Source organism: Epinephelus lanceolatus, chromosome 6 (genome assembly GCF_041903045.1).
Source record: "Epinephelus lanceolatus isolate andai-2023 chromosome 6, ASM4190304v1, whole genome shotgun sequence".
Lineage (NCBI taxonomy): Eukaryota > Metazoa > Chordata > Actinopteri > Perciformes > Serranidae > Epinephelus > Epinephelus lanceolatus.
In genome coordinates, this window is record NC_135739.1 from 2803568 (window position 1) to 2827370 (window position 23803).

The 23803-nt window shown below is 43.9% G+C and overlaps 2 protein-coding genes across 2 annotated transcripts; both read right to left on the reverse strand.

Moving 5' to 3' along the window:
• Positions 1–2243: 2243 nt before the first annotated feature.
• LOC117253504 (cytochrome P450 2J4-like) lies at positions 2244–10856 on the reverse strand. Its single transcript, XM_033620999.2, has 9 exons — positions 10594–10856; positions 8668–8830; positions 8388–8537; positions 7909–8069; positions 4322–4498; positions 4086–4224; positions 3778–3965; positions 3185–3326; positions 2244–2546 (listed from the first exon to the last, which is right to left on the reverse strand). Exons 1-9 carry the CDS (start codon positions 10792–10794, stop codon positions 2371–2373), a joined length of 1497 nt encoding a protein of 498 aa, XP_033476890.2. The 5' UTR covers positions 10795–10856; the 3' UTR covers positions 2244–2370.
• A 2926-nt stretch (positions 10857–13782) lies between these two features.
• Positions 13783–23640, reverse strand: LOC117253503 (cytochrome P450 2J4-like). Its single transcript, XM_033620998.2, has 9 exons — positions 23365–23640; positions 21472–21634; positions 21198–21347; positions 20761–20921; positions 17775–17951; positions 17537–17675; positions 17229–17416; positions 15890–16031; positions 13783–14903 (listed from the first exon to the last, which is right to left on the reverse strand). Exons 1-9 carry the CDS (start codon positions 23563–23565, stop codon positions 14728–14730), a joined length of 1497 nt encoding a protein of 498 aa, XP_033476889.2. The 5' UTR covers positions 23566–23640; the 3' UTR covers positions 13783–14727.
• Positions 23641–23803: the final 163 nt, after the last annotated feature.

Consider the following 23803-nt stretch of genomic DNA (forward strand, 5'->3'; position numbering starts at 1 on the left):
AACAAACAAACAAACAAACAGTTCATTTCACATCAGATAGTTTTTGTTATAATATTCTAAAAACCTGTTACTTTTTTTTATAAGAAAAGGTGGTAAAAGGAGCAGATTTATTGTGTGGTTCATATACATACACACATATGTATATACATACATATATATATATAGAGAGAGAGAGACAGATATGGATATATATATGAATATAACAAGTTAAAGTTATATAAAATTATTGTTATAATGTTTACGCATTACTTTAATGTTGCAGCAAGTAAAGGTTGAGCTGACTGTAACTATTGGGTAATTTTATCTTTCATAATACATAATCATTTATTAGTTGATTGTGTTTTGATGGTTGAGGGGACAGTATATATATCTTTATTTACAGTCTATGTTCACCCCCACATCAAAAAATTACGGTGGCTGACAAGGACAAACGCGATGCAAATAGAGAAACACGCTGCATATGAGAAAACAGATGCAACGGGAAAACGCTGCATATACAGAAACGTGCTGCAAATACTGAAACGTGCTGCAAATAAGAAAACAAATGCAAAAAGAAAACACTGCATATACACTCATACAACGGAAGTGCTCCAGGCCTCTAGGGGCAGTGCTGAGCTTCCACCCGAGAGACAGATGAGTGAGCGAGAAGAAGAAAGTTATGTTTGGAGGAAAGTTGGAGCCGGGACAGGCAACACAGAAAGGTATGTATTCTTTATTATATTTCTTTCTTGTTTTTCACACGTGGACCTCATCTTTTACTGTATAATGAAAGTGAAGCTGATTTACACAGCTGACATTAACATGCTAGAGACTTTGAGTTCTACACGAGTAGTGTATCCGTAGTAGTAATGTTAGCTAACGTTACTGTAACTAACGTTACTTTCCGGGACACCCCAGGGGTTTGATTGCATTTAACGTTTATTTTCGACCTTGTCTCCACATATGGTTGGATACTTTATTGATCAGTGACGGGCTGTATTTGCAGCATTTTCCCTTTGCATTTGTTTTCTGCAGTGCGTTTCTCACCACCGTACAAAATACCTATTTTTCCGAGCATATTTTGGTGTGAGTAGCAAAGTGTTGGAGATATAAGAGATTTAAGAGATGTCTGCCTTCTCTCAAATATAATGGAACTAAATTGCACTCAGCTTGTGTTGCTTAAAGCACCCAAAAAATTGAAAAAATGCACAGCTATTATTGCTTCTCAAAGTCAAGGATGTTTCTAGGTGCTACAAAGTCAGGTCCTACAGAAGATAGGTTCGACTCCTCCCTAGCATTCAGTAAAGATACACCAGAGCAGGCTAACAAGTACCCAGGTGTGCTCATTGAAGAGGCCCCGCCTTCAATTCTGGCAAAGCTTTTGCAAAGTATTGTGGGTACTTCATGCCTACTAAGGATACATAATGCATCCTTGAAAATTCTCTGAAGAAAGGACCGCGTCCTCGTATTTGTAGGATCCTTGACATCGAAAGAGTCCTGCGGCAGGATTCGATGAACCATTTAAAGATCCTTCCTTGACTCTGAGAAGCACCAACTGTCTCTTTCAGGATCATGTTATTTCACAGCAGTCGTATTGAGTAGGCATTTTATTTTTTCAAGCTGCTCAGCTGCTGCTTCTCTTAATGCTAATCAAACATGTGTCATGTTTCCCACAAACAAGAGAGAACAAGGGAACAAAAAAACATTGGAAAAACACTCAAGATCCTCACAAAATAAAGGCTATTTAAAAGATTGGCCTTACAACTTTCATAAGTCATTCAAATGTCATGAGTTGGTCTTTTGAGATCCCCAAATCCATTACAGCATGTGACATATGGTGCACAGGCTGTTGTCATTTATTGAGAAACACATTAATTCCCTCACACCTGTGCACACCTGTGAAATGGGTGGAGCAGTTTCTATTTAAGCTCAGTGTTGGAAATAATTGTGTGGAACACTGTTGATAAAGGTTCAGGAGGACCAAAATGTTAATCTTACTTATAAATTGTGAAGCTGAGCGAGCGCAGTGTGTGAGATTCTCTGTTCAAAGACCCAGCAATAATAATGACAAAACACAGAGAGGCAAAGACCCCGTTCAGTCGTGGGCTTCTGTAGGTGTGTCTTAGAGATGCAAGAAGGCTTGTTGGCCCAGACAAAGGGCATAATGATGGAGTCTAGAGTCTTAAGAAGTAGACAGGAATGTTCTTAAACAGATTAAAGTAATTTGGGAAGAACCACCATCCTAACAACAGTCACACAACCTATTAAAGAAAGAGGAAGACATTTATTTAACTTTCATTATAACCACTTGTTGATGCATCACAAGATAACTGTAGTTAGACAGAGGGACTCTTTGTGTTGGTGATGGTTCAGTTTGGGGCAGGCGGTGGTTTATCGTGGTACGGCACAGAGGCGGTAAGGTTTGGGACACAGAGTGGCTCCTAACTTGTAATCCAGACTGGGCTGCTCTCCAGCAGGTGCTGAGAAAGAAAACCTCTGAAGGAGGGAGGTGAAGAAGAGGAATAACTCCATCCTGGCCAGCTGCTCCCCGAGACACACACGCTTACCTGACGATACACAACAGATGAGTTATATTCTCTTTTTGTTGTACATCCTTATTCTCGGCAAAATTACTGAAAAATATAACATCTCCTTCCACTTCTATGCTGACGACACACAGCTGTATCTCTCTCTCAAGACTAAACACCAGCCCAGTGTTGCCAGTCTTATAAACTGCCTTGAGTACTAAAGAACGGCCTCTCTCCACTGATTGCCTGTAAAGCTCAGATCTGACTTTCGGGTTCTCCTGTTTGTTTACAAAGCCCTTAATGGTCTGGCCCCGTCCTACATGTCAGACCTGTGGAACAGCATCTCCCTACCAATCAGATCTGCCCCCTTCATTGACTCTTTTAAGTCCAGGCTCCAAACCCATTTTCATTCATCAGTGTTTGAGTCCCTCTGATGTGGCTTTCCCTGATGCATGCCTGTGTGTGTTGTGTCTCTAAATGTGTGAGCTGTGTACTTGAATGTTATGTTGCCTCTTGTGTGTTTTGGTCAAAGTGAGTTGTTTTTAAATGTGGGTTAGGGTTAGCTGCTATAAATAAATAAATTTGATTTTGAACAAAGTCACACAATTTCTCCTTTGACCACATGATAATGCTGCAGCTCAGAACATATAACTCAGTTTTAGAGACTACTGACTGACCTGCTGAAAAGGGGAGGAAGGCCTCTCTCTTCCTAAATTTGCCGTCCTTGTCCAGAAAATGTTGAGGGTTGAAGGAGTGTGGAGTTTCCCACATCGTCTCATCACGTAGAACTGAGGTCAGCGTGGGCAGGACAGGGGTGCCCTGAGAAGATATCATGAATGAAAACAATAAATGGAAGTTCTTCCTCTGGCGAGTTTGTTTTAGTCAGTATTGGGGTTGTATCTCAAACAATCAATGTATTACACATTACTGTTTTTAAATGCACTACTGTGGAAAGAAATTTGTTACGCTGCTTTGTGTTGCCTGAGATGCACTGTCATGTATCTGCCAAGTAACAATACAACTAGTTATGCACCAATTTATCGGCCAAACATCGGTATTGGCCGATATTCACCTTGTTGACTGTCAGTCAGCGGTGGCCGATGTTTTTCTGTTGTGTCGCATCAATTTTGGCCAAAATTTGCCCAAAAAAATGTTGCAGGTGAAGGCCAGAGGGGCTCCTCTGTTCAGGAATCTATCTATGGGTGCATCCCTAAATGTAACGCTAAATGTTGCTCACATACTGTAAAGCAATCACATGTGCACCATGTACCTTTGGCAGTGTGTACTTGTCCAGTGTGGTGTCCTTGTTTGTCATGTGGAGCAAATTGAGGGGAATGATGTCGGCCATCCTCTGGATCTCATGGATGACGGCATCAGTATAGGGCATGTTTTCTCTGTCAGTCATCGAGGGCTGTTTGGATGAACCAACGACAGTATCTATCTCAGCCTGGACTCTCTCTGCACACAGTGACAACAGGAAACAGAGTGAGGCTGAGTTCTGCGTGGACGACTGAGGGACCTCTGATGCTTGTCAGGACACTTACAGTTGGGACAGATATTACTCATACATACACACACCTTGTATGTGAGGGTAGTAGATCATGTACAGCAGTCCCCAGTGTAAAGTCGTGGTTGTTGTTTCAGTTCCAGCACCAAACAGGTCCAGAGCACAAATACTCAAATTCTCTAAATCAAAACCAGAGTCTTTGTCCTTCATCTGTCAATAACACAAAGAACAGTTTGTAGTGTCGGTTGACATATTTCATCAGCAAATGCAAAGAGAACAAACAAAACACAGACATAAAAACACTCACCTCTTCCATCTCAGCGAGGAAGCAGTCGATGTAGTCTCTTGGTGAGGACAGGTCAAAGCTCCCTCTGTGTTCGTTGATCTTGGCTTGTACAAAGTCAATCATATATTGTGTCATAGTGAAAATCTTCCTGTGAGGTCCAGGCAGCCACTTCATCAGCCAGGGTACTGCGTTATAAATCTACAGAGCATGAAGACCAGATCATCAGCAAACAGGTAACAGACCCAAGTGGAGGCTAAACTAATTTATCAGTATTGGATTTGTCAAAAAGCACTACCCATAAATCACAATGAATCAATATTGCAATATAAAATTACACGCACTGTGATAGAGGATTTACTGCATAATGAGTATTTACACTTTAGATATTTTTAGTACAGGAGTCTGCTATAGAAGACACCTCCTAAGATGGTTGAGAATGACCAAGCTAAGATCTTGCAGGACTTCCAGATCCAGACTGACAAACTGGTGATGGCTCACCAACCAGACATTGTATTGATCGACAAACAGTGCTGATAAATGTAGCAATCCCAAGCGACAGCAACATCAGGAAGAAGGAACACGAGAAGCTTGAGAAATACGAAGGACTAAAAGAGAAGCTAGAAAAGATGTTTGGAGTAAAGGCAACAGTGGTGCCAGTGGTAATTGGAGCACTCGGGGCTGTGACCCCCAAACTGGGAGAGTGGCTCCGGCAGATTCAAGGAACAATATCTGACGCCTCAGTCCAGAAGTGTGCAGTCCTAGGAACAGCTAAGATACTGCGCAGAACCCCCAAACTCCCAGGCCTCTGGTAGAGGACCCAAGCTTACGGAGGACACACCTCGGGATTGCTACACCTATCACCACTGCCTTCTTCTGTTGTTTGCTGATAAACATGATGTCCGGTTGGTTAGCCATCACCAGTTTGTCAGTCTGGATCTGGAAGTCCCACAGGATCTTAGCTTGGTCATTCTCAACCACCTTAGGAGGTGTCTTCCATTCTGACCTTGGGACTTCCAGCCCTCACACAGTGCAGATGTTCCTGTACACTATGCCAGCAACTTGGATATGGCATTCCATGTACGCTCTTCCTGCATCTTACACCCTGCTGTTATGTGCTGAACTGTCTCAGGACTATCTTTGCACAGCCTGCACCTGGGGTCCTGTCTGCTGTGGTAGACCCCTGCTTCTATTGATCTCGTACTAAGTGCCTGTTCCTGTGCTGCCATGATTAGTGCTTCTGTGCTGTCCAGTTCAGTCCAGCCTTTTCCAGCCACTGGTAGGATTTCTTGATGGGTTAGGGTTAGGTCTTCAATCTGTCAGTGGTACATGCCGTGCAGGGGCTTGTTCTTACATGATGGTTCGTCCTCCTCTTCTGCTGCCTGAGGTTTTCACTTAGCAGCTCATCTTTAGGGGCCATCTTCCTGACGTATTCCTGGATCTTGGTTGTTTCATCCTGGACAGTGGCTCTGATGCTCACCAGTCCTCAGCCCCCTCATTCTGCTTAGTGTACAGTCTCAGGGTGCTGGACTTGGGATGAAACCCTCCATGCATTGTGATAAGATTCCTTGTCTTGATATTTCCCTTAGTGTTCATTTATTTCAGCCAAATTAAAGAAAACAAGTTTGAACAAGTCTTTTTCAAAAGACTCTTCATGATGGAAAACAACGAGAGCTTGAGTACCCGGCCTGGAGGGTTACCGGGCCCCGCCCTGGAGCCAGGCCCGGGGTTGGGGCCTCTGGGCGTGCGCCTGGTGGCCAGGCCTTCGCCCATGGGGTCCAGCCGGGCCCAGCCCGAACCGGCTACATGGGCTCGTCCCCCCTGCAGGCCCACCACCCGCAGAGGGATCCAGAAGGGTTCGGTGCAGTGTGGATCGGGCAGCAGACCAAGGCGGGGGCCTTGGCAGTCCGATCCTCAGCTACGGAAGTTGGCTCTTGGGACATGGAATGTTACCTCTCTGGCAGGGAAGGAGCCGGAGCTTGTGGAAGATGTTGAGCACTACCGGCTTGATATAGTCACATAGTTCCGGCTCTGGAACCCAAGTCCTTGAGAGGGGTTGGACTCTCTCCTTTGCTGGAGTTGCTCCGGGTGAGAGGCGGAGGGCCGGGGTGGGCTTTCTGATAGCCTCGCCAGGGTGCTGGAGGGGGTATGGGAGTTCACCCAACCAGTCCACATGTGTTTTGTGGATTTGGAGAAGGCTTACGACCGTGTCCCCAGGGGCATCCTCTGGGGGTTGCTCCAGGAGTATGGGGTTGGTGGCCCCTTGCTAAGGGCCATCCAGTCCCTGTACCGAAGGAGCACGAGTCTGTTTCGCGTGGCCGGCAGTAAGTCGGATCTGTTCCCGGTGAGGGTTGGACTCGCCAGGGCTGCCCTTTGTCACCGGTTCTGTTAATAACTTTCATGGACAGAATTTCTAGGCGCAGCCAAGTGGTGGAGGGTGTCAGGTTCGGTGACGGGAGGATCTCGTTCCTGCTTTTTGCGGATGACGTGGTCCTCCTAGCTCCATCGAACAGTGACCTCCAGCATTTGCTGGGACGGTTCGCAGCCGAGTGTGAAGCGGCTGGTATGAGAATTAGCACCTCCAAGTCTGAGGCCATGGTCCTCAGCTGGAAAAGGGTGGATTGCCCACTCCAGGTCGGGGGGCAGATCCTGCCTCAGGTGGAGGAGTTTAAGTATCTCGGGATCTTGTTCACGAGTGAGGGAAGGATGGAGCGGGAGATTGACAGGCGGATTGGGGCGGCGTCAGCAGTGATGCAGCCGCTTAACCGTTCCGTTGTGGTGAAGAGGGAACTTAGCCAGAAAGCAAAGCTCTCGATTTACCGGTCGAGCTACGTTCCAACCCTCACCTATGGTCACGAGCTCTGGGTAGTGACCGAAAGAACGAAATCGCGAGTACAAGCGGCCGAAATGAGTTTTCTCCACAGGGTGGCTGGGCTTAGCCTTAGAGATAGGGTGAAGAGCTCAGACATCCGGGAGGAACTCGGAGTAGAGCCGCTGCTCCTCGGCTCTGAACACAGAGGAGGTGGTTTGGGCATCTGGCAAGGATGCCTCCCGGACGCCTCCCTTGGGAGGTGTTACGGGCATGTCCAACCGGGAGGAGACTTCAGGGCCGCCCCAGGACACGCTGGAGGGATTACATCGCCCGGCTGGCCTGGGAACGCCTCGGGGTTCTCTCGGAAGAGCTAACAAAAGTGGCTGGGGAGAGGACTGTCTGGGCTTCTTTGCTGAGGCTGCTGCCCCCGCGACCCGGACCCGGATAAGCGGAGGACGACGAGTACGAGTACAAAGTTTACCCAGTGATTTAAACTGCGAAAGCGAATGATCCTGACTAGAGCCAGTGTTTGGTTTGTCCATTCTGGGCTATTGTAGAAGCATGGCAGTGCAACAAAACAATCTCCGTAGACGATTACCTGCTGCCTATGTAGACTCATTCTAAGGTAACAAAAGCATGATTCCTATTTTAAGGTGAGTATACACCAAAGAAAACATATTGATTAGATTATATTCCATTTCGGCCAATTTATCCTCCTAAATCTTACACACTGGACCTTTAACTTACAGGATCAATCCTGATTTTAAAAAAGATCACTGCATCTACAAAGGAGGCTCACCTGTGCCCACACGCCTCCCTCTAAGTGCACTAGCTCACTGAAGTTCTTCAGAATACTCTGGTAGTGCTTATCAGTGTACTCAAAGCGTTCTCCAAACACCAGGCAGCAGATGATGTTGGACACAGCGTTGTTTAGCAATGACTGGGTGTTAAACGGCTTCCCTGTAAAATAAAGACAAAATGTAGACAAGACACGCAGGAAAGTCAAAACCATAAAATGTGCAATGAGCCACAGGCAGAAGAAGACGTAATGATTGTGGATGATTAACAGGTTGGACACACACAGATTGCCAGGTGCGGCCTGTTAGATAATAAAGCAGGGAAACAGAGAGTCACATGGTCTAAGGTGCACGGTCCAGTGCTCCACAGTGTTTGTTCTGTTTCAAAAGTGGGGCAAAATTGACGAGAGATCACATGCACTATAAGACACATTATTACTAATTAGCTGTTGCTTGTTGGAAAGTAAAATGTGCTCAGTGCCTTGCTGAAGGGCAAAAGCCTCAGTGAGATAATGGCACTCCTGCTGGATGGATGTCTCCAGCGTCTTCTTGCCCAAACCGAAGTTTTTGAGTGTACGAAGAGCAAATCTCCTCTGCTCCTTCCATGGAGGGCCATTTCGTCCCACCAGACCTTTGGAAACAGAAACCAGTATTAGACCAGAAGTAATTGGAAATGAGTATAACTAACACACAGTTTGATGCTACTACCCTAACAATACACTTAACAAGTGACTTTTTAAACAAAACACAACACATGCTACCTTTACTCCGATATAATGCTTCAAACAATGGCACAGAGGGGCGATCTGTGTAGTCCTCTCCTCTTTGGACCAGGGCCTCTCTCACAAGCTTGTAGCCATATAGGACTACAACTCTTCCACCAAAGATCTGGAGGCTGAAAATGTTTCCATATTTCTCTGCAAACTGAACACACAGAGCAGACTGGTGTTTTGGTTCACTGAGGATGACACACAAAAAAATAAGAGTCTAGCTTCAGAGGGCTGCAGCACAAACATGCACCTGGGTCACAGGTTAATGTTTAACCTCTGGATTTGACTACTGTAGCCTTTTTAAAAATTAGCATTGTTGATACCAGCATAAATATTTCTTCTTCTATCCTAAACCCCCTCATCGTTATTTTGAGGTATAACATCCTGGTTCACTGCTTCATCCTCACTGCGCGGCAGCTGCAATGTGTGTTCACCGAATGCTGGGAAGGACTCTTGCCTTGCCTTGACTTTGAGAAGCACCAACTCTTTTCTGACCTATACAAGAATGGAAACGTCAGCAACTTGATCTTCCTCACAGACCAGCCAATGGCATGGCACACCGCCATCAGTACCCACTACCCCTCTGTGAAGAAAGAGGTCATCTGTAATGGCTGGAAGCTCAAAATCAAAGAGGCAGAGGGCCAGAAACTGTCATGATGACAGGCAACGTGTGTAAGAATGGGAATGTCTTAGTGCAGGGGAGCCTCAAGCAGTTTGAACTGGACTTTCTCCTTATAAAGGAAAAGGCCTGGGGCGTCAGTGACTTAGTGGATAGAGCAGGCGCCCCACGTACAAGGCTGTTGCCGCAGTGGCCCGGGTTCAAATCCAGCCTGTGGCCTTTTGCTGAATGTCATGGCCCCTATCTCTCTCCCCCCTCCAAACTTAGCTGTCCTGTCCATTAAAGTGCCCCCCAAAAAATATCTTTAAAGGAAAGGGCTCAATAGGAGAAGCCTGCCCCCACTAACAACACCCACACACTGAGCTGTCCCACTTCTGACCAGCCCCCTGAAGAGTACGAGCCCCCCAGCCCAGCCCAGACCCAGAACCCTGTGAGCCCCACTGACAGCAACCAGAACCCACCAACTCAACAGCCTCCATCTACCCACAGCCCACAGATCAACACCACCCCTCACCACCTAATATCCCTAGGACCACAAAACTTTGGAATAATCCGTCATTAAAAATCCAACATGCAGAGCTAAACTGGGATTCTTGGAGTACAATTAAATATTTATTGGATAAAGTACTGCACAATGAGGTCCAATCATTTACAGAACTTCGGCATAAATTCACATTGACTACTCAGGATTTATTTTATATATATATACAATTGAAAAATTGAATTACTGAAAATTTTGATTTACACTATGACTTGGTGCCAGGGCCAGGGGTATGACATGCAACAGAGGTCCCAAGGTTGAAATAGAACCTTGGACTTTGCAGTTAAAGCCTATGGCATAGCCTGTAATCACATGGCTATCACAGCACTCCATATTTTACAAGTATAATAAATCTTCGATCCTGTGTAAATTAGTCTTCGGTTTGAGTTACTGATTAACTACCTGTCCAAAATCTGAAACTTGTTGTATAGCAGCTCTGAAATGTTGTTTTCCCTTTCTGGATTTTGTAATTACAGAGGTAGAGTCTTTTAAATAGCCTCAGACATTTTATTTCACTCAATGGTGGACAGTATCTAAGTACATTTACTCAAGTATTGCACTATTTTGAGGTTCTTGTTCTTCACTTATTTTCTGCTACTTTATACTTCTACTCCACTACAACTCAGAGGGAAGTTGTACTTCACTACATTAATATAATACCTGTGGTTACTTGAAAGATTCAGATTATAAGATAATATTTTATTGATCCTGAGGGAATTCAATAGCTCCACACACACTTGTGCACTCTGATACATACCTCTCCCATCTGCAGGTGGATTCTGCTGGGATCCATGCGATGAAGGTCGCCGATGAAAGGAAGAGCCCACGGTCCTGGAGGAAAGTTTGGGGGCGCTCTGTTCTTCAAAACATGAGCCAACAACAGAAAGACACACAGAAATATCAAAATACTCCTGCTGTCCATCCACTCAAAGCCCAGGACACTGTGTAATGTCTCCATCTCTTAGTGTATTTACTTTACAGTGTTTGTTACTGTGAATGAACAGCGCTTAGTAAAAGCCAATAAATGGGCGTGATGTTTTTGATTCCTTGTCACTGTGACTTCAGGATAAGACTTGTGGTCTGTGTGCCTGACCTTCAAAATAAAAGCACAGCAAAAATACAGGGAGACATTTTTGGAACTTTAGCACTCAGATCTTTTATTCATATAAAAGCAGCAAAACACAACATCTTTTTCTTAACTTCAGCTACTCAAAGTTTTCCTTATGCAGAATGGACAATTTTAGAATCATATATATATTAAATCTTTGGATTAGGTCAGAACCCAGCCAACATTTGTATGTTTGTCCCATGTGGGTAATAAATGGGCTGAAAAATGGGCCCCCAATGGGACTGTCCACAGGTTCCATATAGAAAAGTGAACCACCACATCACTGCTGATCGCCACACAAGACAATGAATATAAAGGGAAACTTTGCTGATATGAACCAGCTGTGTGGCATCACAGTGTGTGCAGATGAACGGTGTTTGGCTCCGCCCCCATGCTGCAGTCAGCACTGATCTCCGGGGGGCGTCAGTTTCCCTGCTGGTCTGAGCTGGCCGATGCTACATTATAATTGGCTAGTCTGTGTCCAGGGGCGGGACTTAGCGAAGGGTCAATCACCCACATGGGTGGGTGTCCTCAGGTTGGCCCCACATGGGTTATTCTAGTGCCACCTGGGTACCAAGAGGTTAGAGGTCCAAAATGGGCATCTTATATGGGGCCCACTTGGATAATCCCCCATGTGGTCAAATGGCACAGGGCCTATATTGAACTTGTGGACAGTCCCATTGGGGGCCCATTTTTCAGCCTATTTACTACCCACATGGGCCCCACATTCAAATGTAGGAACTAGCCTCAGGCAGCTTAACCAATAGCACACTAGCAGTAAGGCAAGGCAATTTTATTTATACAACACCATTCATACACAACAGTAAGTGTGCAAGAGAGTTTTTCGGAAACCTTTAAGTGGCCTCTTACCCAAGTGCTTGATTACCTCCTTTATCGTCTCAGTAAAAAAATAAAAGCAGTCTGTCAAGCTCTGTTTGGCCACCCTGAAAATTGACCCCAAAACCTGATCACATTTTATGGCTGAAACTTGTTTATTTATGATTAATAATGTTCGTAGTTTGATATGGTAACAGATTTCACCAATTTCAGCAACAGTAACAAGATAAGACGCTGTTAATTAGGATGTTCTTGACTGAAGACATTGGGACTTTATTATCGTCTCGTTTAAGGATACTGGGACTTTATTATTGTTGACAATGTTTAGGTTTTTTTTTTTTTTTTACTTATTGGGTCCTACTGAGCCCAAATAGCTCGGAGAAATTAAAAACAGCATACTAAACAAAAGTTCAGGTCTCAGGAGGATATACAATTTTGGCAAATAGATGTCCCTAAATCTCCCACACTGTGCCCTTAATGGTATTGTTGCAGTAAGTCGAGGGTGTTGGTTTCGTTTCAATATTTTGGGGGACAGATTTGAAACGGGGGGTCAGGGATCCTCTGCCAGAAAATTTGGTGTGTCAAGGTCTTAGTTTCCTGCATTCTAAATGTAAATGTTTATGAAACAATTTATGGTATAAATGTCTTTAAGTCCTCTACTATTTTCATGTTGCAAGCACATGTTCTAAATACTGAGGGCAACATCCCTAACCTGGAAATCCAGATGCCCCGCCCCTAGCAATTTCGAATTTGCTCTGCACGGGGATCTGGTCCCGACGAGCAGAGCCCGGTGAATCGCCATCGGACCAATCAGATCAGTCTATCTGACAGAGGCGGGCTCTGGGCAGGCATGATAAGGACAGCGCTGCGCCGTAGGAGTCGAAAAGTAAACAGACAAAATGGCAGCTGCAGAAGGACCGCGTCATTTAATTTAGCTTTGGAAGAAACGCTAAGCCAACTACACTTATCTTTTTCCTTGAGAGAGAAACAGAAGGCTGCCCTAGAAGCCTTCGCTTCCAGGAAGAACGTTTTTGACGTTTTTCCAACAGGATACACCAAAAGCATAATATATCAGTTAGCCCCACTGGTCGGCAAACCAATGGGGCACCAATAGTGACAGGAACAGCATTATGTCATTAAGAAGTACAGAAGCAAAATCATGAGGTGGAGGTCAAACGTCTCTTCTTCCTTTATCACTGATTATTACTGAATTATTTTACTGCTGCAGCCTTTGATACTCGGTCAGAAGTAACTCGTATTTTGAGATCATGACACAGCTATCCACTCAACACAACTGTAACATACACCAGTCTGCATAAAAATACATCTATTGTACAAGGTAAAAATTTACACTGTATTCCAGATTACTGACATTATTTTTACTGAACTGATCAGGAAGCCTCCCTGTGTCCATAACACACACTGCACACAGAGTCAACAACCAGCTGGAAGAGCTCAAGCTCCAGCCTTGTTTTTCACTTCAGAGGTTGTGAGAGGTCACCAGCGTTATGCAACACTATGGGGCCTTTTTTTGTCCAACTTCCCCCTCTCCTCATCAGATAACATGAGACACATCCTGTCTGCAGGAGCAAAAACATTTCACAGTGAGCCTTTTGTAGTCACTCATTGTTGAGAATTGGGACAATACCTTACTTTTTGGGTTTTTAATTTTTACTCTTCATTAATGTTGGGAAAATATATTTTAAAAGATCAGCTTCTTAACGATTAAACCGTTTAATGAGCCAACCTCCCAGTAATTTAATTTTTTCTCATATAGTGTACATGATGAGTATCAGAGATCTGGCGGAGCTGATGTCTTATGTTAATGACAAGAAGTTATATATTGATTTATTTCACAGCAGTCATAGTGATCAGCCATTTTATTTTTCAAAGTTGCTCAGAGTTGGCAACATTATTTAATGCAGTGGTTCCCAAATGGTGGGTCGTGATCCAAAAGTGGGTCCCGGGTGGACTCTGAATGGACAGCAAATGACTCGCAAATTTGTCAAGTTTGTAAAAAAAGTTTTATTTTGAAGTACAGTGAATTTCCGGCACAAGCTCTTATTCTGAAGTGCCGTTTCCTGCTGTAGAGTGAGTGAATAACCACAGTAGACAGCAAAGTAGCTCGACAACATGGCCAAACGCAAGTATGACATTGAATATATTAAACTTTGTGGTAGTTGATAGCATATCATAGGACTCAATCTCAGGCCACCTGGGCCCGAAAGTGTTTCCTTGGATGTGGTTCCAGAGAACGCACGCTCTTTCATTACAGGTCCAATAATAATGTCAAAAGACAGAGAGGCAAAGACCCTGTCAGCCATGGGCTTCTGTAGGTGTGTCTCAGAGATGCCAGAAGGCTTGTTGGCCCAGACAAAGGGCATAATGATGGAGTCTAGAGTCTTAAAAGAAGATGTGAAGTAGATAGGGATGTTCTGAAACAGATAAAGAAATTTGGGAAGAACCACCATCCTAACATTATTCACACAACCTATTAAAGAAAGACGAAGAAGTTTCCATTTATCTATTATCATTGTTATTAAAGACAACTGTAGTTAGACACATGCCCGCAATAACCAAATGGATCCCTTACCGACTCGTTGACTCAAGCCCTAAGCCCTTACAGACCTAGGACCAATTCCATTTCTTCCCCCTATCTTGGCCCTTCCCCTTGGTTTTGCACATTCACGTGAGGGGAAGTGGTGTCCCAATTAAGAGCTCAGGTTAAGAGCTAAGCTGACGTAGATTTGGGACACCACTTCCCCTCACGTGAACGCGCAAAACCAAGGGGAAGGGCCAAGACAAGGGCTAAGGGGAAGAAATGGAATTGGTCCTAGGTCTGTAAGGGCTTAGGGCTTGAGTCAATGAGTCTGTAAGGGATCCATTTGGTTATTGGGGGATGGACTCTTTGTGTTGGTGATGGTTCAGTTTGGGGCAGGCGGTGGATTATCGTGGTACGGCACAGAGGCGGTAAGGTTTGGGACACAGAGTGGTTCCTAACTTGTAATCCAGACTGGGCTGCTCTCCAGCAGGTGCTGAGAAAGAAAACCTCTGAAGGAGGGAGGTGAAGAAGAGGAATAATTCCATCCTGGCCAGCTGCTCCCCGAGACACACACGCTTACCTGACGATACACAACAGATGAGTTATATACACACTATTTCCACTTTGACCACATGATAATGCTGCAGCTCAGAGTCTGAAACAACCAAAGAAGTAAGACATGAAACCTGATTCCCTCTTATGTACAGGAAACTGTTAAGGTGCGGACACACCAAACTGACATCAAAGAACTAGCGGCGACAAAAGCCAACACGGACTACATCTGACGGCCAAGTAGCACGTACGTTCTGCGCCTGCGTGAGAGAGAGCGGAGTGAGAGAGTGGTACATCCTGTCAGCCGAGGGGTTTCCTATCTGTGCAGCCGAGCACCGCAGCACCTCCACGGACTATTACATCCAGACGGTCCCGGTGTTTCCTCCGCAGGCTCCACTTCACTCAGCTGCCCGATAAACCCACTGCTTCTTCCCACTTTAACCTGAATAACAAACCAGGGCTCGGTGCTCCGGTTGGATCCAAACGGAGAGCCGGTGCTAGCTGGGAAGCTAGCGGAGGCTAACTGGCTGTGCTTCCCCCCGGTCATGCTGCGGCTAACGCTCCGCTAGCCGCTCCCAGCTAGCTCCGGTTTGTTATTCAGGTTAAAGTGTGAAGAAGCAGCGGGTCTGTGGGGCAGCTGAGTGAAGTGGAGCCTGAGGAGGAAGCACCGGTTAGACCCGGTTTCACTACAGGCAGATTCACTCGCTACAGGGGCGAGGGAATAAAACCTGAACAGCCAATCAGAGTGATCTCTCTCACCGACAAGCTCCACCGTCGATTCAACATGCTCAATCGGCCGAAAAGCCGCCAACACCAACACCAACACCGAAGTGCTGACGGTGCGGGATACACCGCAAAAACTAGGGCGACATACACTCACCAACGGCCCGACTTTGGTCGATGGCCGACCGTCAGCTTGGTGTGTCAGGGCCTTTAAACTGTCTTCATGTTCTTCTGCAAAACACTTAAAGGATTAAATAACATATAACTCAGTTTTAGAGACTACTGACTGACCTGCTGAAAAGGGGAGGAAGGCCTCTCTCTTCCTAAATTTGCCGTCCTGGTCCAGAAAATGTTGAGGGTTGAAGGAGTGTGGAGTTTCCCACATCGTCTCATCACGTAGAACCGAGATCAGCGTGGGCAGGACAGGGGTGCCCTGAGAAAATGCCAAGAATGAAAACAGTTAACGGAAGTACTTCTTCTGGTGAGTTTGTTTTAATCAGTATTGGAGTCGTATCTCAAAAAAATCAATGTATAACACATTACTCATTACTGTTTTTACACCTTTACGAGAATGGGACATGCATACGTACGTATGGACAACCCAAACATGTGAGCATAGGTTAGCAGGTGCTGGACTAGTGGGCCAACTCTGCTTTATCCGGTGGTTTTACCAGTTTTAATCACCTGGTCTGTTTGTTTTGGAGAGGAGGAAACCTCTGTGGATAATTCTGCTCCTGGTAAGAACCTCCTCAACAATGAACACTGAAGGAATCCTGACCAGGAGAAGTTTCAGCTCGGTGCAATCTGCAATCCTGACTAATTCTCCCTAAATCTTACACATTTTAAAGGTTGTTTCATAAATTTGTATATTTGAAAACACAGTGTAATGAAACGCAGAATGGCTCAGAGAGAGTAATTTTTGAACAATGAACATTTCTGTGTTTCACTGGCACAAAAGGGGGAATAATTAACAACAACAACAACAACAACAAAATTATTGTTATTTGCTATCAGCCAAATTCTCATTTTAAACATCGGTACTGGCCCAGAATTTTACCATCAATGCACCAGTGGGGGAATTTTGAGACAGTTGGCCTGGAAACAGTTATGCAAGAGGCCCCGCCACCACCCATCTCTTACAAAGGAGCACGACACACAGACTTTGTGGTGATTTTGCCTCTTTGGTTGTTGCTGTTTTGCGTCTCCTTGTAATCTTTTTTTTCCCCAACTTTGTTTATTGGTTTGAATTACAGTACATATTACAAGTTTCGGTTGTGCTTCTCCATTGAATGTAGGTATTAACTTTTATGTGCCCTGCACCCCCAGGAGATATGAGCAAAGGACAAATTACGTGAAGCTTGAGGAACACCACACAGACTGGTAATGACATTAGGAACCCTCCTTGTGGTCAATTTGTGTCTCTCTCTGTGTGTTTTGCCCCGTTTTCCACTTTCTTTGTGTCTCTTGAGGTCTTTTGGGTCTTTTCCTGATCAGTATACGTTAATATGGGGAGTATGTTCCAGGTGAAGGCCAGAGGGGCTCCTCTGTTCAGTAATCTATCCATGGTTCCCTAAATGTAACGCTTAACGTTGCTCACATATTGTAAAGCAATCACATGTGCATCATGTACCTTTGGCAGTGTGTACTTGTCCAGTGTGGTGTCCTTGTTTGTCATGTGGAGCAAATTGAGGGGAAGAATGTCGGCCATCCTCTGGATCTCATGGATGACGGCATCAGTATAGGGCATGTTTTCTCTGTCAGTCATCGAGGGCTGTTTGGATGAACCAACGACAGTATCTATCTCAGCCTGGACTCTCTCTGCACACAGTGACAACAGGAAACAGAGTGAGGCTGTGTTCTGCGTGGACGACTGAGGGACCTCTGATACTTGTCAGGACACTTACAGTTGGGACAGATATTACTCATACATACACACACCTTGTATGTGAGGGTAGTAGATCATGTACAGCAGTCCCCAGTGTAAAGTCGTGGTCGTGGTTTCAGTTCCAGCAACAAAAAGGTCCACAGCGCAAAAACTCAAATTCTCTAAATCAAAACCAGAGTCTTTGTCCTTCATCTGTCAATATCACAAAGGACAGTTTGTAGTGTCGGTTGACATATTTTATCAGCAGATGCAAAGAGAACAAACACAACACAGACACGTAAAAAGACTCACCTCTTCCATCTCAGTGAGGAAGCAGTCGATGTAGTCTCTTGGTGAGGACGGGTCAAAGCTCCCTCTGTGTTCGTTGATCTTGGCTTGTACATAGTCAGTGATATATTGTGTCAGAGTGAATATCCTCCTGTGAGGTCCAGGCAGCCACTTCATCAGCCAGGGAAATACGTTATAAATCTACAGAGTCAGTCAGAGTCAGTATTGGATTTGTCAAAAAACACAACCCATAAATCACAATGAATAAATATTGCAATATAAAATTACACACACTGTGATAGAGGATTTTATTTATCACTTGTGTCACGATATACACCTGCGCACCACCAGTATACACACCAGTCGCTGTGAATATTAAAATGAATGATGTCTGAATTCCATTTAGCTGCTTCAGTTTCAGAGTGCTGGTGTTGTGCGTGGAGACTCACTGTCACACTGTCATGGGACACTTTAACACAACGTGGTCAACATACACACGTTTGTTAGCAACACCTGTGCTTTTCCTACAGAGCAAAATATTAACAGTGAACAAACCCTGTGAGTCAACATATCTGTCTGCTCAAAGGTCTTCTCTCAACATCAGGCATTCAAAGAGAGGATCATATGAGTGTGTGTAACTTTAAAAAATTAAGATTATTATGTCGATCAAGACTGGTCTAAATATAATATATAATATATAATATAATGTATAAATGACTTAATCTTCTGTACGTAACAAATAATTTTTCTAAGTAAAGTCAACCTAAATTTCGCAAGTACACCACCTTAACACAACTAAATTGACTTCACTTGCAAAATGTATTTTTTACACACGAAAAATTAAGTTTATACAAAGATGAGCCTCGCTTGATCTGCATAATTATCTGATGCAAAGAGTTGCCTTAATTTTCTTAAGTAGATCAAACACAATATATTTTTCATCCTGCCTCTACGTAAACATATTTAGCATAATCTTACTATATAATGACGAAAACTCTGTCTGTGTGTGTGTTCCACGTTTTTCTCCTCACTGACTTGGTCAATCCATGTGAAATTTGGCACAGTGGTAGAGGGTCATGGGAGGATGCCAATGAAGCAATATTACATCAATTGGCCAAAGGGGGGCGCTATAGCAACCCATTGAAATGTCAAACTTTGAATGGCCATATCTCATGCCCCGTATGTCGTAGAGACATGAAACTTTGCACAGAGATGCCTCTCCTCATGAGGAACACATTTGCCTCAAGAACCCATAACTTCTGCTTATATAGATTTTCCACCATTTTGAATTTTTTGAAAAACACTTCAAATGGATCTCTTCCTAGGAAGTTTGAGCGATCTGCATGAAACTGGGTGAACATAATCTAGGGACCAATATCTAAAGTTCCCTCTTGGCAAAAGTTGGAAAACTTACTAAAACTGAGCTTCTATAAGGCAATGAATATTGCGGAGGGCGTGGCTCATCACATAAAGGTGTATAACATCTCAAGGGTTTCACCCATCACCACGCAACTTTGTAGGCATATGACCACACATAATCTGAGGGGACCCCTCCATTATTGACCCCATCAAACAAAATGGGGGCGCTAGAGAGCTCATTTCTTATCTAGGCCTAACCGCCATATGGATTTTTACTAAACTTGGTAGATATGTAGAACAGGACGCCTCAAGGTGACTGGAGAAATTTAACTGTAATTGGCAACTGGGTGGCGCTATAACAACAGAAAAATGCTTCAAAATGGCTAAAATGCGACCGATCGCTGTGGCTCCCCCTGTGGACCAATGTTGGTGTTTTCTAATGTTTGGTATGACTAAGTCATGGTATGGTATGCTGTACATAATCAGGGAAACTGTCAGTGTGTCATTCTGTCAGTCAGTCATTCTGTCTGTCCCACGTTTTTCTACTCACTGACGTGGTCAATCTATGTGAAACTGCACATAGGCATTGAGGACTGGCATAGGTAGAAGGTGACAAAGCTACCAATGGCTATGGACTAGTTATTATTATTTATTTATTTGTTACTGTATTCCTTCTCTCGTTGACTTTTTAAATCTGTTGTTATTTTCTCTGTCTTTGCTTGTAAGGTGACCTTGAGTGTCGTGAAAGGCTCTCTCTCTCTCTGTCTCCAGCTGTCAATGTCTGGGGCTGTCAATCGAGTCATCAGCTGTTCTACAGCTGATCGACAATCAGCCAACAGCACAGCAATGCATCATCTCACATTTTGAGTATGGTTCTTTTTCTGCCCACGGTCCTTTCATGCTGCAGCCTTGGTACCACCTCCTCTTCTAAATCACCTCCCAGTCTACTCTGACTGCAGCAACCATCACCTCCACCAGTGTCTGGACTCCATGGGGGATTCATCCTGCTGACATTCAGATGTCCCATCATCACAAATAATCTCCCTCTGGTGTCCGAGCACCAAAGACTTGTGTTAAATCTTATCAGCACAAATCATCTGTTAATCTGTACAGATACTTTGTGCATCCTTCTGTCTCTCCTGATTGAAACAGCCTTGAGGATTACACATTGCAACCAGCTGACTTCTCCTGGTTAGGATTCCTACAGTGTTCACTGTTCAGGAGGTTTTTACTGGGAGCCAAATTATCCACAGAGGTCTCATCCTCTCAGAAACAAACACACCAGGTGATTAAAATCAGTAGAAACACTTAATAAATCAGTTTTACTTTACAAATCAGTGTTTCCTCCTATGCTGTTTGGCACATCGCAGATGGGCTTCAAACTACGGTGGCTGACACGAAAATGCGAATGGCCCTATCTGGAGCAAGTGTTTGGTTTGTCTGTTCTGGGCTACTGTAGGAACATGGTGGTTCAACATGGCCATCTCAATGAAGGAGGACCTGCCTCCTATGTAGATAAACAGTTCATTCTAAGGTAACGAAAACAAAACAACTCTCATTTTCAGAGATTAACTGTTATGTTCAATTTCTGTCAATATATCAGACCTGATTTTACAAAGATCACTGCGTCTTGTTTGCAAAGGAGGCTCACCTGTGCCCACATGCCTGCCTCTAAGTACAATAGCTCGTTGAAGATCTGAAGAATATTCTGGTGCTGCTTGTCAGTGTACTCAAAGCGTTCTCCAAACACCAGGCAGCAGATGATGTTGGACACAGCGTTGTTTATCAGTGTCTGGGCGTTAAACGGCTTCCCTGTAAAATAAAGACAAAATGTAGACAAGAAACGCAGGAAAGTCAAAACATAAAATGCACATTAAAAGTACTGAGTGTGACATATTAATTGTGGATGATTAAGCCAAATGAAGCACACAGGTGCAGCCTGTTAGATCATGAGGCAGGGAAACACAGAGTCACATGGTGCATGCTTCTGTTGCAAAACTGAAGCACAGCAGAAGAGAGATCATGCTCTACAAGAGGCATTATTACTAATTAGCTGTTGCTTGTTGAAAAGTGAAATGTGCTCAGTGCCTTGCTGAAGGGCAAAAGCCTCAATGAGATAATGGCACTCCTGCTGGATGGATGGCTCCAGCGTCTTCTTGCCCAAACCGAAGTTTCTGAGTGTACGAAGAGCAAATCTCCTCTGCTCCTTCCATGGAGGGCCGTTCGATATCACCAGACCTTTGGAAACACAAAACAGCATTAGCACAGCTAGCTGAATGCTAATATGCCCATAATGGTTTGATGCTACCACTCTAACTAAATACTAACTTGTGACTTTTTAAACACAACACAACACACACACCTTTTCTCCCAGTTATTTCTTCAAACAGTGGCACAGAGGGGCGATCTGTGTAGTCCTCTCCTCTTTGGACCAGGGCCTCTCTCACAAGCTTGTAGCCATATAGGACTACAACTCTTCCACCAAAGATCTGGAGGCTGAAAATGTTTCCATATTTCTCTGCAAACTGAACACACAGAGCAGACTGGTGTTTTGGTTCACTGAGGATGACACACAAAAAAATAAGAGTCTAGCTTCAGAGGGCTGCAGCACAAACATGCACCTGGGTCACAGGTTAATGTTTAACCTCTGGATTTGACTACTGTAGCTTCTTTAAAAGTTAGCATTGTTGATACCAGCGGAAATGTCTCCTCTTCCATCCTGAACTCTGTTGCGGTTATTTTGAGGTACACAATGACCTCTGACCGGGTGCAGAGTGGACTCAGCAGCTCTGTGGACAACACAGTATTAATCCTGCAACCACAATCATGAGTTTCGACTCTAATGCAGGAGTGACAGCTGGGAAAGAGGGTGGTAAGGAACCCTGGCAATTTAGGCAATTTGTAAGAATTCTGCTGGTCTGGCACATCGGAGAATCAGTGTGCCAGAATAGCTTCAGGGTTTTTTATTTGTAGGGTTGTGTGTTAGGGTTGTGATGTCAAAGGTACTAAAACAGAGCAGGGGGAGATCGATAGACAGACACAACATGTCACTTAGATCAGTGTGTGGTTTAACACAGGACCCTGATCCCCCCCCAACCCCCCTTCTAAAGCCCCTTAGCGGCTATCAGGGCACTCCTTAGTTCACAAGTATAATGCTGGCATGCAACTTATTTGATCTTTTGTAAATCCGTTTTAGATTTAAGTAAATGATTAACTACCTTTGCCACGGGAAAATGCCTGAAACATGTTGTCTAGCAGCCCTGAAATGTTGCTCTCTGGATTTTTCTTCTACACCCAGATGTATTTATTTAAGCATTTAAAAATGCAGAAAGTGATGTACAATGTTATATGAATTAAGGCAAAGTAATACACATTTGGAAAAGTGTACAAATCTATCACAGTGAATACAGAGGTAGACGTAGGTGTGTGTGTTTTTTAAAAAGCCTCAGACATTTTATTTCACTGAACGAGGTGTGACACCGAGCAAAGTCATCAAGTGCATTTACTCAGTTATTTATACCTACAGTTCAGAGGGAAATATTACTTCACTGCATTAATATTAATCCCACTCCATATTAGAAACTGTGCAAGTCTTAACAGTTTTAAACAGTCTCTGAAGACATGGCTAAAAGAGAATCAATCATGCCATCATTGATCTTTGTATATAGAATGTATTTTGTATGATGTTTCCTCTGTAATGTTGTTGATACTGTTGTTTTGTTTTTGATATTGTCTGTAGTGTTTAGAATGTGTTTTGTCTTTTTAACTTCCTGCCCAGGGACCACAGATGCAAATTAGCTATTTAGCTAACTCTGGTATAGAACCTGTCCTGTACATGGTCCCTGTCAACTAAACTAATAAACTAAACTAAACTAAACTAAACTAAACTAATATAATACCTTTAGTTACTTGAAAGTTTCAGATTAATAATACAAACACCAGTTAAGATAATATTTTGTTGACCCTGAAGGAATTTAATAGCTGTCTTTACCAGCTGCAACAGCAAAGTGATGGACACACTAATGCATCAATAATTATTATTCAATAATAAATTATTCTGAAATGGGCCATTCTGCATCATGACTACATTTTCTTTTGGTACTTTTAATATATGTTGATGCCCACACTTTCAGACTTTCACTGTAAATTTTTGAATGAGAACTTGCACTTAAACAGCGTACTTGTACACCGTGGTGTTGCTACTTCTTCTGTAGTTAAAGTATCTTTGTCCACCTCTGAGCACTCTGATACATACCTCTCCCATCTGCAGGTGGATTCTGCTGGGATTAATGCGAAAAAGGTCGCCAATGAAAGGAAGAGCCCACGGTCCTGGAGGAAAGTTTGGTGGCGCTCTGTTCTTCAAAACATGAGCCAACAACAGAAAGACACACAGAAATATCAAAATACTCCTGCTGTCCATCCACTCAAAGCCCAAGACACTGTGTAATGTCTCCATCTCTTAGTGTGTTTACTTTACAGAGTTAACTCTGCTGCTGTGACTGAACAGTGCTCAGTGAAGTCCAACAACTGGGCGTGATGTTTTTGCAGTCTTCTCAGTGTGCCTGACCTTCAAAATAAAAGCACAACACATAGACACAGGAATGTTTTGGCACTTTAGCACTAAGGGGCCATATTCACAAAGTGTACGAGTGCTAAGAGTCGCTCTTAGTGACAAAGTTCTAAGAAGATTATTA